The sequence below is a fragment of the Prionailurus viverrinus genome, chromosome D4, assembly GCF_022837055.1.
Source record: "Prionailurus viverrinus isolate Anna chromosome D4, UM_Priviv_1.0, whole genome shotgun sequence".
Lineage (NCBI taxonomy): Eukaryota > Metazoa > Chordata > Mammalia > Carnivora > Felidae > Prionailurus > Prionailurus viverrinus.
In genome coordinates, this window is record NC_062573.1 from 7858630 (window position 1) to 7871989 (window position 13360).

The window sequence follows — 13360 nt, forward strand, 5'->3', positions numbered from 1 at the left end:
GCCAGAACTGAAGGAACTAAGCATTTGCTGTTTGCCATTTTCCTGGGGGCATGAATATGTAGGGATTATTCCAAACACTGTTTCTACCAGCAAGTTTAAGAAAGGAAACAACATTCAGCATATTTTCATGTTGCTGTCACATAAGCAGTTGTATTGAGCATTCTGTTTTCAGGCAGGGCTGAACCATTTTCGTCTTTTCACATGTTGATGTTCCTGCCTGCCACTCAGGGCATTTTTTTGTAATTGTTTGGCTAGGAAAAGTGTCAATGTTTGCTCAGCCATTTGTCATGCAATCTTGGAAATTTTTACAAAGTGGGAAAATCTAACCTAAAAAAAATCATATGAAAGGAAATTTTTTTATACATTCTAAGTTTAACAACTAAATACAAATCCTATTTTGCAATTTTCATCTCTTAGAGCTATAAATTTTGCTCCCAGATCTCCTCTTGCTTCAGTTTTGACAATTTGGTTTCTTTGTTCATGAGAAGGTCTAACAACATTGCCTCTAGAGCACCTCTGTCTGGGATTTTCAGTTTGATTCATCAAACTCCTACCACAATTTGTTTGCTACAAATTGATAGGGGGGCTTGTTTTTCTTAATTACCTTGGTATTGCTTTGCCTTTCATAGAGGTTATCTGATCTGCATACACGTCTTCCTAAAATTTCTTATAATGTTGTCATCAGTCACTGTTTGGCTTAGATGTCTACAGAGGCTTTCTGTTGCCTACCAAATCAAATTTGCTCTCGTGGAGCCTGACTTTCAAGACACCATACTTGGCTTCTACTTCACATAGTCAAATATGTATCTCCCATGTTTCAAGCGTACTAGATGGACTCAGGATGCTTGGTGCCTTGGTCATTCCCTAACACTAACTGGATACATGACTGTCTTACTGTCTATATTACGTGTTCTATCTCTTGGACCAGTCTGTTCAATAGGGTAGCCATTAGCCACATGTGGCTATTTATATTTAAATTAATTAAAATTGTATTTCCTCAGTCACATTAGGCATTTTCAAGTGTTCAGTAGTCACAAGAGGCTAGTGGCTGCCTTATTAGACAATGTAAATAGGGGACATAATTGCTGAAAGTCCTTTTGGAAGGTGCTGGTATAAGATAGGCAGGTTCGCAGTTTATGAGCCCTTAGGGAGAGACAAGGAGAATTTAAGTTCTTGAAGTCGGGGGGGGGGGGGGCTGGGTTGAAATCCTAAGATAGACGGTTATGATGACCTTAGGCAGGATGCTTAACCCTCTTTTGACCCGGGTTTCCTCATCTCTAAAAACAAGAATTAATAATAGTAACTACTATGCAGGGCTACTGTGGGAACTGAATGCGGTAACACAAAGTGATCAGGAGAGTGCCTGGCCCATAGGAAGCACACAATTTTTGTTCTTTGATGCTTAGAGATTTATGCTTCAGCTTTCAGTCCTCAGGAGGATCGCACGAGGAAGTACTATAACTGCTATGCAGAAGACGAATATAAATCCAGAGATGTTACGTAAGTAAGGCCAACGGCACAGCCGGAGTGTCAGAGCTGGGATTTGAACCTAGATCACTTGACTCCTTTGTTTCGTTCACTAATCCCCTTAACTTGCTTTATTTTTTTCGTGAGCACTTGCTAAAACTTGCACCATGCCTTGCTTAGTTATTTATCTGTCAGCCTCCCCCGCTGGGATATAAACCCCAGGCGGCCGGGTATTTTTGTACTTTTTGCTCACTAACCCTATCTCCTAGAATAGTGTTTGGGACATGCATGATAGGCGGCTCAATGGGTTGTTTCACTTTGGACACGTCTCTGAAATTTTCCTCCCTCTCCTCCGAAAAGTGAGGATAAGGAAAAGCGCCACAGAGTTTGTGCAAGGTCGGATCGGTCCGACGAAGGACACCAAGGCTCCGGACAAATTCCGATACACGGCACGGAAGTAAGTCGAGGATGAAGCGCCACAGGTCCCAGCTATACTGCGCATGCTCCTCCTCCCTGGGCGCTCTCCTCAGCCCGCCCGCTTCCCCCTCGAGGCCGGGGCCGGAAGTGCACCCGCGTCCGCTGGGCGCCGCGGGCGGAGGGACGCGCGGAGATGACGTAGGCAGCACCGGAAGCCGCTCCCCTGTGAGGTTGCAGACCCCGAGCGGCGGCCGCTGGTCCAGGTCTGTATGTGAGGCGGGGCCCGGCCGGGGAGGGGGTTCTTAGGCGCCCGCGCCCCTGCTGACCAGCGGCGCCTCGGGCCGTTTGTCTTTCTCTCCCTGCAGGCGCCATGGCTGCGGAGCGGACCCGGCCGCTGCGAGGCTCTGGCGGCCCGAGCGCGCCTAGTCGGTGTGAGCCCGGCGCGAGGTCCCGGGCCCCGGGGCGCTCGCTCAGGTCAGTGCTGCGCGGAACACGACTCTGGGAGCAGGGAACCTGGGAGCGACGAACGGGCTGAAGGGATCTGGAGTTGATTTTAGAGATGGGAACATTGAGTCTCGGAGTTACTGCCTCTTAGTTCTCAGCTTCCTTAGCTGCGAAATGAGTTAACAATGATGTCCCAGGGCTGCCATGACTTTGAAAGATGATGAAGTGTGGAGAGGTGGTTTTGAAGTACAAAGCGCTGTATTAATGTGAGGGACTGCGCCGTAGTTGTGGGTATGCTATGGAAACAGGTGTGTATGTGGCGGGGGGGGGGGGGCGCTTGAACTACAGATAGCCATATTAATGCTCAATAATAACGGTAACTGACGTTTCTCGGAGGCTTACAGCGTGTAGGGTACTGTGCTAAACGCTTTACGTGCATTATCCGATTTAAGCCTCACAAACACCCTTGCAGGGAATGCTGTTCCGAGGTTGCATTTTACAAGTCAAAGACTGGACTTGAGATTGGTGAAGTGACTTCCCCAGTGTCACTCGGCAACAAGTGGAGTTGCAGAGCCTGGATTTTATAAACACTGTATTCTTTCCGAGCTGTTTGTATTCATCTCAAAACCAAAGGCGAGATGAATAAATAAGTTGTAATAATAAGTTGTAAGATTTTAAACAAGTTGTATATTCACATGGTTTTAAATTCAAGAAAGGGCTCCTCACGCCTGTTCCTCAGCTCTCCAGGTTTCTCTGGAGGCAACCAGTGTTACCAGCTTCTTGAATATTCCAAAGATACCTTGGGTGTGTGTAAGTTTATAAATCCAGATACACGTTTTCAAAACCTCTGTACTGTAACAAGCTGATTATGCTTGATGAGAAACCAGGGAAGATGAAGCCTTGGGCTTCCGAACAACAAATGTCTTGTTTTCACTCTTAACTAGGCCAGGTCCTGGTGGAGGAGAGGAAAACGTACATGTGATGTTTTATCCAGAACATCTATCTCTAGTAAGACCTAGCAGTATATAGGTTTTGTTTTGTTTGTGACGGTGGGAAGCTAGGTAAGATGTTAAATTGCTTAACTTCCTATGGGACCCTGGGAAAGTCACTCCACCTGTTGGGTCATAAATCTCATTTATTAGTTAAGGGCAATAGTACTGATACTTTCCTTGAAGTTCTGATAATCAAATGAAATAATGTCTATGAGTAGTACTTGAATCTTTTAAACCAATACAAATGTGAGAGTTGCCAGAGGGAACATAGGGAATTAATGGTAGAACCAGAGACCAAACCCAGGCCTCCTGGCTTCCAATTTTGCAGTCTTCATCATACCCATTTCGGAGCTTTGTGATTGTTAATATTGAGGGCAGAAGGACAAGTTTAATGTTTAATCTCAAGTCGGGGGGAGGGGAAGGCAAGACAGCATGGAGTGTGGGTACAGACAAAAATGCACCTAGCAGGAAATTCTAGCCTCAACTCAATAACTGCCCTTAATTATAAAATTAAACCCCAGTAAGTTTGAGTCCGTGAATTTTTCTTCCATGTATTTTAAGCCAATTTAAGGGAAAGTTTATGGTAAGGATCATAGGGTTGAAAGGGTTGTTAGTAGTCCTGTCTATTCCAGCCTTAGGGCTGCTGAAAGCTTTCCTGGCCAGTATTCATAATAATAAAACTAACAAAAGTACCACCCCTGCTCAATTTCTGAGTTTCCCAGCCCTCAAAGTGAGAGATAGCTTCCATTTTACAGATAGAACTGAAGTTTAGAAGTTGGTCAGAGATGCCCATGATCACGTAGGAAGTGGGTAAATCACTGAAAGACTTGACTGACTCCAAAGCATTTTCATATATACCTCATTCTGCCTCTGTTTCTAACTGTCCTTGGCTTTCCCAGTAATGGGAATCTCACCATTCTGGAGGCAGCCCCTACATTGTTGGAAATCTCCTGATGATTTAGAAGTTCCTCCTAATGGGGAGCCTGAGTGGCTCAGTCAGTTAAGTGCCCAACTCCTGATCTCAAGCACAGGTCTTTATTCTTTTAATTTTTATTTATTATTGAAAGATAGAGTCAGAGCGTGAGCAGGGGAGGGGCAGAGGGAGAGGGAGACACAGAATCTGAAGCAGGCTCCAGGCTCTGAGCTGTCAGCACAGAGCCTGACGCGGGGCTCGAACTCACAAACCGCGATATCCTGACCTAAGCCGAAGTCAGATGAAGTCGGACGCTTAACCGACTGAGCCACCCAGGTGCCCCACTCAAGCACAGGTCTTAATCTCAGGGTTGTGTGTTCAAGCCTCTCATTAGGCTCTGCGCTGGGCGTGAAGCCTACTTAAAAAAAAATAAAAGCTCCTCCATGTGTTGAATTGAAATCCTGCTTCCTGAAGTTTTCCCCTGGGGGCCTTGTGCAGCCAGTATGTGATATTCCTACAGGCTCTCTGAAAGAGTTCATTTTAGACCTGTGACCTTAAGAAAGTTACCTCCAAAGTCTTTTTTTTGTTTTTTTTTTTTTAGAAAAGTAAATACTGGTGTTTTCTAATACTGCAGAGTTGAGGAAAAAATTCTTATTATGGGTTAAGAGAATATATGAATCTCAGAAATGGCTGGGTTTTTTAAAGGCTCTCACTGAAAAGTTTGTCCCATAATTTTCTGTGGTGTCATGACTACATTAATTTGGCATGCTGTAAGATGTGTCTTAGTTTTTGTTAATGGTGCGAACCTACCTGATAACGTTTTCATGGGTATTACAAATTTGCCTTGTGGTCATTTAAATAATAATTCAGCTTACTTACGTGTAAACATTTCTATGATGGATGTGTGGATATTCATGTGTGTGTAGGTGTAGGTGTGATAGAGGAAGAAGCCCCCCATGCTTTTTCACTGTAGAAAAGGATTCCTGGGCAGATGTTTTGGTGTATGTTTTTAATTGGCCAGTATTAATTAATTAGCTATGGTGACATTTTGTGGGTGTCCAAAGAAAAGAGTTGTTTTGCCTTGCTATGAGTGGTTTTTTCCAAGTAAAAAATTTCTGGAAATGTTGAAGATAGAAGGTTGTTTGGCTTCAGGAGGAGGTAGTGTGTTAACTTCTGTTGTTGATTAAACTTTTGGTGAACTGATTATTTTTTGGCTGCCAGGTAAATCCTTAAACTAATAAATCCTGCCTAGCCCAAACCCTGAGGATTCCAGAATATTATTTTATTTTTAAAGTCCATTCACTGTTCCAAAACCCAAAATTATTGGGTAGTAGATGATGTGATTGGAAAGTTTGGTTGCATTTACTGTTTTTTGTCTGATAACATTCTGGCCAAATTTGATATTGGGAAATTAATGAAAAGGACTTTTACTGACCTTACGTGAACAAAGTTGGAAGGTGAGATCTGGCTTTTGATGTAGACCTCATCTAGGTGACATTTATGGGAAAAATTTTATTTTCCTCTTCGACATTAATTTAGATACTAATGTTTTTAATCTATGTGTCAGGATTCTTTTTTTTTTCTAAATATAATTTTATTTTAAATTCCAGTATAGTTAACATACAGTGTTATATTAGTTTCACATGTACAATATCATGATTCTACAGTTCCGTCACCCAGTGCTTATCACAAGTGCACTCCTTAATCCCCATCACCTATTTCACCCACCTCCCCTCTGGTAAATAGGTTTGGTTTGTTTGGTTTGTTGTCTCGTCTCGTCTCGTCTCATCTCGTCTCGTCTCGTCTCGTCTCGTCTCGTCTCGTCTCGCCTCGCCTCGCCTCGCCTCGCCTCGCCTCGCCTTTCTGTTTTAATTTTATTTTTTTTAATTTACATCCAAATTAGTTAGCATATAGTGCAACAATGATTTCAGGACTAGATTCCTTAATGCCCCTTGCCCATTTAGCCCATCCCCCCTCCCACAACCCCTCCAGTAACCCTCTGATTGTTCTCCATATTTAAGAGTCTCTTATATTTTGTCCCCCTCCCTGTTTTTATATTAGTTTTGTTTCCCTTCCCTTATGTTCATCTGTTTTGTCTCTTAAAGTCCTCATATGAGTGAAGTCGTATGATATTTGTCTTTCTCTGACTAATTTCGCTTAGCATAATATCCTCCAGTTCCATCCATGTAGTTGCAAATGGCAAGATTTCATTCTTTTTGTTTGCCGAGTAATACTCCATTGTATTTATGCCACATCTTTTTTTTTTTTTTAATTTTTTTTTTTTTTTACATTTATTTATTTTTGAGAAACAGAGTGAGACAAAGAGTGAATGGGGGAGGGGCAGAGAGAGTAGGAGACACAGAATCTGAAGCAGGCTCCAGGCTCTGAGCAAGCGGTCAGCACAGAGCCTGATGCGGGGCTCGAACCCACGAACTGTGAGATCATGACCTGAGCCGAAGTCGGACACTCAACCGACTGAGCCACCCAGGCGCCCCATGCCACATCTTTATCCATTCATCCATCGATGGACATTTGGGTGCTTTCCATACTTTGGCTATTGTTGATAGTGCTGCTATAAACATGGGGGTGCATGTGTCCCTTCGAAACTGCACACCTGTGTCCCTTGGATAAATACCTAGTAGTGCAATTGCTGGGTTGTAGGGTAGTTCTATTTTTAGTTTTTTGAGGAACCTCCATATTGTTTTCCAGAGTGTCTGCACCAGCTTGCATTCCCACCAACAATGCAAAAGAGATCTCTTTCTCTGCATCCTCGCCAACATCTGTTGTTGCCTGAGTTGTTAATGTTAGCCATTCTGACAGGGGTAAGGTGGTATCTCATTTGATTTGTATTTCCCTGATGATGAGTGGTGTGGAGCATTTTTTCATGTGTCGGTTGGCCATCTGGATGTCTTCTTTGGAGAAGTGTCTATTCATGTCTTTTGCCCTTTTCTTCACTGGATTATTTGTTTTTTGGGTGTTGAGTTTGATAAGTTCTTTCTAGATTTTGGATACTAACCCTTTATCTGATGTGTCGTTTGCAAATATCTTCTCCCATTCTGTCGGTTGCTTTTAGTTTTGCTGACTGTTTCCTTCGCTGTGCAGAAGCTTTCTATTCTGATGAGGTCCCAGTAGTTTATTTTTGCTTTTGTTTCCCTTGCCTCTGGAGGTGTGTTGAGATTTGGATGTTAATTTTTAAAATTAGTATGGCAATCTGGTAGGAAACTAAGTGATATTAGAAGGAAAGCTTTGTTTTTTAATTATGGAATGTTTAAACATATGGTAGTAAAGAGAATGAAAACCTCCGTGTATCCATCATCCAGCACTAACATCTATCAACATATAGCTAAGCTTGGGAAAGATGATTTTTGCTGATTTGCTGTATTTTTTGTTTTTTCATTAGTTTACTCCCTGTTCTTAAAAGCGGGCTGATAACTTGATGCAATGTGTAATGCTATATACTTGTAACGTTTCTTTTTGCTCCAGTTAGTCCTGGAGCAATGTGTCATTCTTTTAAAGGAGAAGGTGGTATAATCAGATAGGTACCAGATTTTATAACCAGGTTGTGATTCTCCTGGTTGTAGCTGTAGTCAGAGAGAGACAGCTCGGTTTGTGTGGTTGGAAGAGTACTGATGGAGGGAGCACTGACTTCCAGTCTGTTCTGATGCTGTTTTAATAGCTCTATTGACTGTAGGTAGGCAAATCACTTACCTTCTCTGACTTGTAACTTCCTCCTCTGCAAAGTAGGGATGATGCTACCTGGGTTTTTTTTGTTTTTTTGTTTTGTTTTGTTGTGTTGTGTTGTGTTTTGGAAGCATCAGGATTACTTATTTGTGCAAGCTTCCTTGACCCTCTTTGCTCTCTGGGGGCACATGATTAAGAGTTGTCACCAGCTCATATGAGGCTTATAAAAACTATGTAAGGCTACATAAGGCCTTTGGTAATTTTTGTTCTAACAGGCAGTGCCATAAAGGAAGTAGAAAAACCAAAATACCTGAGCCACATGATTTATTACATCTGCCTGTTTTTCTTCCCCAGACCTTTTTTGCCTGAATATTTATTGAAAACCCAGTAGTCAGTTCTGTGATTTTGGTAACAGATCAAGCTGTGCCTAGCATGATAACTAATGTCTCCAGTTACTGCTCAGGAGACCTGCCTTCTGGTTGTCACATGCTGGTGCTTATATTTGTGACTTAAGTACCCAAATAGAGCGTATTAAGGAAATAGTGTTACGATGGTTTTGATCGTGTTGGGGGGAGGGGAGAGAAGTGTATAGAATAAACTATTTTATAATGAGTGATACTATAAATCTTTTACTGTGAAGATGCATGTAGCATGTGCTAGACTTCAAAAGGAGCAAGTCACCTACACCAACATAAGTCTCACTGATTTATGTTTCAGAGATCATGATTCATTAAAGTATGTTTTCTTAGATGTATTATCTTTTGTGTGCATGGAAGATTTTCGAATACAATATATTAACTGTAAAGTTGTAATGTAATAACTAAACAAAGTTGTAATGCCAAGTTTTTTACACTAATTTTCATTTGTTAGCAGTCTTGCTTGAATGGTCTTTTTGAGCAGAACTAATACAATATTTTGATGTGCCACAGGTAAATTTTTCCATAACCTTATGGAGAGAAAGGACTTTGAGACATGGCTTGATAACATTTCTGTTACATTTCTTTCTCTGACGGACTTGCAGAAAAATGAAACTCTGGATCACCTGATTAGTCTGAGTGGGGCAGTCCAGCTCAGGCATCTCTCCAATAACCTGGAGACTCTCCTCAAGCGGGACTTCCTCAAACTCCTTCCCCTGGAGCTCAGTTTTTATTTGTTAAAATGGCTCGATCCTCAGACTTTACTCACATGCTGCCTCGTCTCTAAACAGTGGAATAAGGTGATAAGTGCCTGTACAGAGGTGTGGCAGACTGCGTGTAAAAATTTGGGCTGGCAGATAGATGATTCTGTTCAGGACGCTTTGCACTGGAAGAAGGTTTATTTGAAGGCTATTTTGAGAATGAAGCAACTGGAGGACCATGAAGCCTTTGAGACCTCATCGTTAATTGGACACAGTGCCAGGGTGTATGCACTTTACTACAAGGATGGACTTCTCTGTACAGGTAAGAGATTCTGGAACTGTTTTGTTGTTGTTGTGCGTTTCATAGGGTATAATCTTAGAAACAGAACAAACTAGTCCTTAGGCTTGAGGATGGCAAGTATTAATTATATGAGATATCTATAGTGGAATTTCCCCCTCCCTCCATCCCTGAGCAGTTTTACACCCTTTTATCCTCTTTCCCTCTAGAAGACAAATCATTTTTATAGAATTTTGTGAGAAGAAGGCTCCAGACATTCTTTTTTTTTCTTTTTTCTCTTTTCTCTTTCCTTTCCTTTTTCCTTTTTCCTTTCCTCCATGCCCAGCATGGAACTCAATGCGGTGCTTGAACTCACAACCCTGAGACCAAGACCTCAGCTGAGATCAAGAGTCGGACGCTTAACCGACTGAGCCACCCAGACACCCCCAGACATTCTTTTAAATGTGATGTGAGTCAGAAAGCTGTAACTATTTTTTTCAGTGCTTTTTCCTTCCATGTACAGTTTTCCATGTTGGTTAAACTTTTTTTCTGTCAACAGTGATTTTTGAGAAAAACCAGTGGAAAAGATGATGCCTAGACCTAGCAAGTAATTAGATCATCTTGCAAGAATTACTTAACCTCTCTGTGTTTGTTTTCTTATCTATAAAGTATGGGAATGGAGGTATTTCTTTCTTGCTAAAATTCCTGTGGTTCTAAGAAGAATTAAAAGTTAAAAGAATTTGGGCATGGAAACAAAGACAGATGGATATTTTAATCCTCAGCAATTAAGTAACTATGTAGCAGATACAATCATTAAAATTTGGAATTGTGTGATTCTTCCAGTTATAATGGCTGTTTGTACATGTAATCAGTGCATATGTTTTAGGCAGTTGATGGGCATTGTAAATAATTCTTAGGCAATGGTGTAGAATGATTTCAGGCAGCCTTATCGATGATCCCGATGCCTTTTCACTTCCATTGTATGTAATATTTAGGGATCCTTGGTGTTCTTTTTTCATCCAGGATAATTTCTTTTTAAAAAAATTTTTTTATAGGTCAGGCCCTTCTTGTTTTTTTGTTTTTTTATTTTTATTTTTTTAATGTTTATTTATTTTTGAGAGAGAGCACAAGCAGGGGAGGGGCAGAGAGAGAGGGAGACACAGGATCCAAAGCAGGCTGCAGGCTCTGAGCTGTCAGCACAACCCGACGTGGTGCTCGAACCCACAACGGTGAGATCATGACCTGAGCCGAAGTCAGACGCTTAACTGACTGAGCCACCCAGGCGCCCTAATCCAAGATAAACATTTGAGTATTACTGAAGTACATAGTTGCCTTTTTAAAAAAGTTTTTTTTAGTTTATGTATTTATTGTTAGAGAGAGAGAGAGGGAGGGAGGGAGGGAGAAAGCAAGCAGGAGAGGGGCAGAGAGAGAGGCAGACGCAGAATCTGAAGCAGGCTCCACCCTGTCAGCACAGAACCCAATGCGGGGCTCGAACTCATGACCTGAGCCAAAATTAAGTCAGTCGCTTAAGCCACTGAGCCATCCAGGCACCCCATAATTGCCTTTTTTAATAGCATATTCTGTTCCTTTGTGTAAATATATCATCATTATTTAGCCAATTCAATATTAGTGTATATTCAGGTTGTTTCTATGAATTCAGAATATATCTATGAAATATTTATGAATATTTTTGTTTGCCTTTTTCCCCCCTTGAATTATTTATTTGGGGCAGAAACCTCAAAGTAGAATTACAGATCCGGAAATATAAATGATTTTAAAGCTCCTCTTAACTGTCCTTTCCAGAGAGACTGAATTCATGGCATGGCCACAGCAGTTTTAAATAACAGACTCAGTTTTAATACTCTTGAGGTGTATGATCTCTTGAGGATGTACATTTTCTCATAGTGATATGTTTCTCTAAAATGCTAAATGCTTTGCCAGTTTTATAAAATGAACATTAAACTTAAGGCATTTCGTGGTTTTTGTCATCCTAAAGTTACTCCATGCTTACATTATTCTGTGTCCTATAAGCCGGATTATTGGAAAGGTATCATCCATTCTTTTATACTTGGATGTGCTTTCCCAGTTGAGGCAATGGCTTTTCTGTGTCCTTTTTGCCTTATGATCAATGGCAGGTAAGTTTTAAAGATTAAGATGCAGTATTGCCTTCGAGCCTTGTGCTCATTCACACTTGGGCAAATACTGGCAGTTGACTCATTTTCAGAACCACATGTAGCTTTAAAAGAAAAATTCTCATCAAATTTTACTTTTGAAATGCAGTAAAACTTGAGTTTAACTTGGGGCAGAAGTGAATGGGACACATTCACTGAATTCTTTAACTACCTGGAAAGTTAATATCTGCAATAACGGTGGACCCGACCCTTCATTTTAAGGTTATTCTGTAGGTGGGTCTATATTTTGTATTTTTTGTTCTTTTTTTTTTTTTTAATTTTTTTTTTTTCAACGTTTATTTATTTTTGGGACAGAGAGAGACAGAGCATGAACGGGGGAGGGGCAGAGAGAGAGGGAGACACAGAATCGGAAACAGGCTCCAGGCTCTGAGCCATCAGCCCAGAGCCCGACGCGGGGCTCGAACTCACGGACCGCGAGATCATGACCTGGCTGAAGTCGGACGCTTAACCGACTGCGCCACCCAGGCGCCCCTGTATTTTTTGTTCTGATTAAATTCATCAAGTTTGTGTATTGAAAATTATGCTCTATTGAAAATAATCCAAAGCTTTAGTTTAATTTTTCTTTTCTTTTTTAAAAAAATTTTTTTTAATGTTTTTATTTTTGAGACAGAAAGAGACAGAGCATGAGCAGGGGAGGGTCAGAGAGAGAGGGAGACACAGAATCCGAAGCAGGCTCCAGGCTCTGAGCTGTCAGCACAGAGCCCGATGCGGGGCTCGAACCCACGGACCGTGAGATCATGACCTGAGCTGAAGTCAGACGCTCAACCGACTGAGCTACCCAGGCACCCCAAGTTTAAAATTTCTAATAGCTGTATCCCTGAAACTATAACTAGTGAGAGAAGTGTTTGTTATGGAATTATACATACCTTTGTTTCATGCTATTACCAAAGAGGTAGTTATCCTTCTGCTGAGCTGTGAGCTCTGAAATGGTGAGAAAGGAACCTGTTGTGCTTTGTTTGTGCTATGCAATAGATAATTAGAAAGTACTATGTGAAAGACAATGTAAGGACATATGTGGATGAATTAGGACAGTTCTTTGCTCAGAGAACATACATACTGGAATCAGGAAGGTAACCTGATTAAGTAAGAGTCTCCATGTAGACTGTGCTAGCGAGAGAACACTTGCCCTTCTAGAGAGGGTAGCTGCTGCTCTACTGCAGTGAATTATTTGCCATGTGGGGTATAGGCTCACAGTGGTCAGATCTGATTTTTCAAAGAAGTCCTAAATCTAGATTTTTGTGCAATATTCTGATTGATTTTTTTTTTTAGTGTACTGATTTTTAAGTATTATCACATTTTAAAAATATTGTGATTGTGTCATATTTAACCTGCACGCTGCCATATTGTGACCATGGCTTACAGTTGAATAAGAAAAACAACAGCTATAAAAGATATGCGGTCAAATGATATATTTGAATTGTATGAGTAAAAAATCAGTTGTTCAAAGGAAGGAGTGATGTCTTTCATTTGCAAAAATTGAGCGGTGTTTATGTTGAATCTTGGAGAATGGGTAGATTTTAGATGAGAATAAGCACTTTCCAGCAAAGGTATGGAAAGGGCTAAGCATGGAGCATATAGGAGGAAAATAAAAGTTCTTTTTCTCTGAACTCAGTATATAATTAAGGACTCTATAAGAGATTCTTAGAATATAAGCTGGAGAATTGTCTTGAGCTGTATTGTAAAAACCTTAAATATTGGGAATATGAGTTTGGACAGTTTTCTTTAAGCAATAAGAAAAACTATGAAAGATTTCTGAGCAGAGAAAGGGCCAGGACTAGAGCATTCTGCTCCAAGTAGACCAGTGTTTCTTATTTCTGCCAGGCCCCAGGTCCTCTTTTTGTAACGTCTTTTACAATATTC

The 13360-nt window shown here is 41.1% G+C and overlaps 1 protein-coding gene across 1 annotated transcript in view; it reads left to right on the top strand.

Moving 5' to 3' along the window:
* Positions 1-2012: 2012 nt before the first annotated feature.
* The window catches only part of FBXW2 (F-box and WD repeat domain containing 2), a 28608-nt gene continuing 17260 nt past the window's right edge, over positions 2013-13360 (top strand). The window contains exons 1-3 of the mRNA XM_047829432.1: positions 2013-2147; positions 2250-2358; positions 8844-9353. Coding sequence (XP_047685388.1) covers positions 8864-9353 — 490 coding nt within the window. The 5' untranslated portion in view covers positions 2013-2147; positions 2250-2358; positions 8844-8863. The remainder of the gene's footprint in view (positions 2148-2249; positions 2359-8843; positions 9354-13360) is intronic.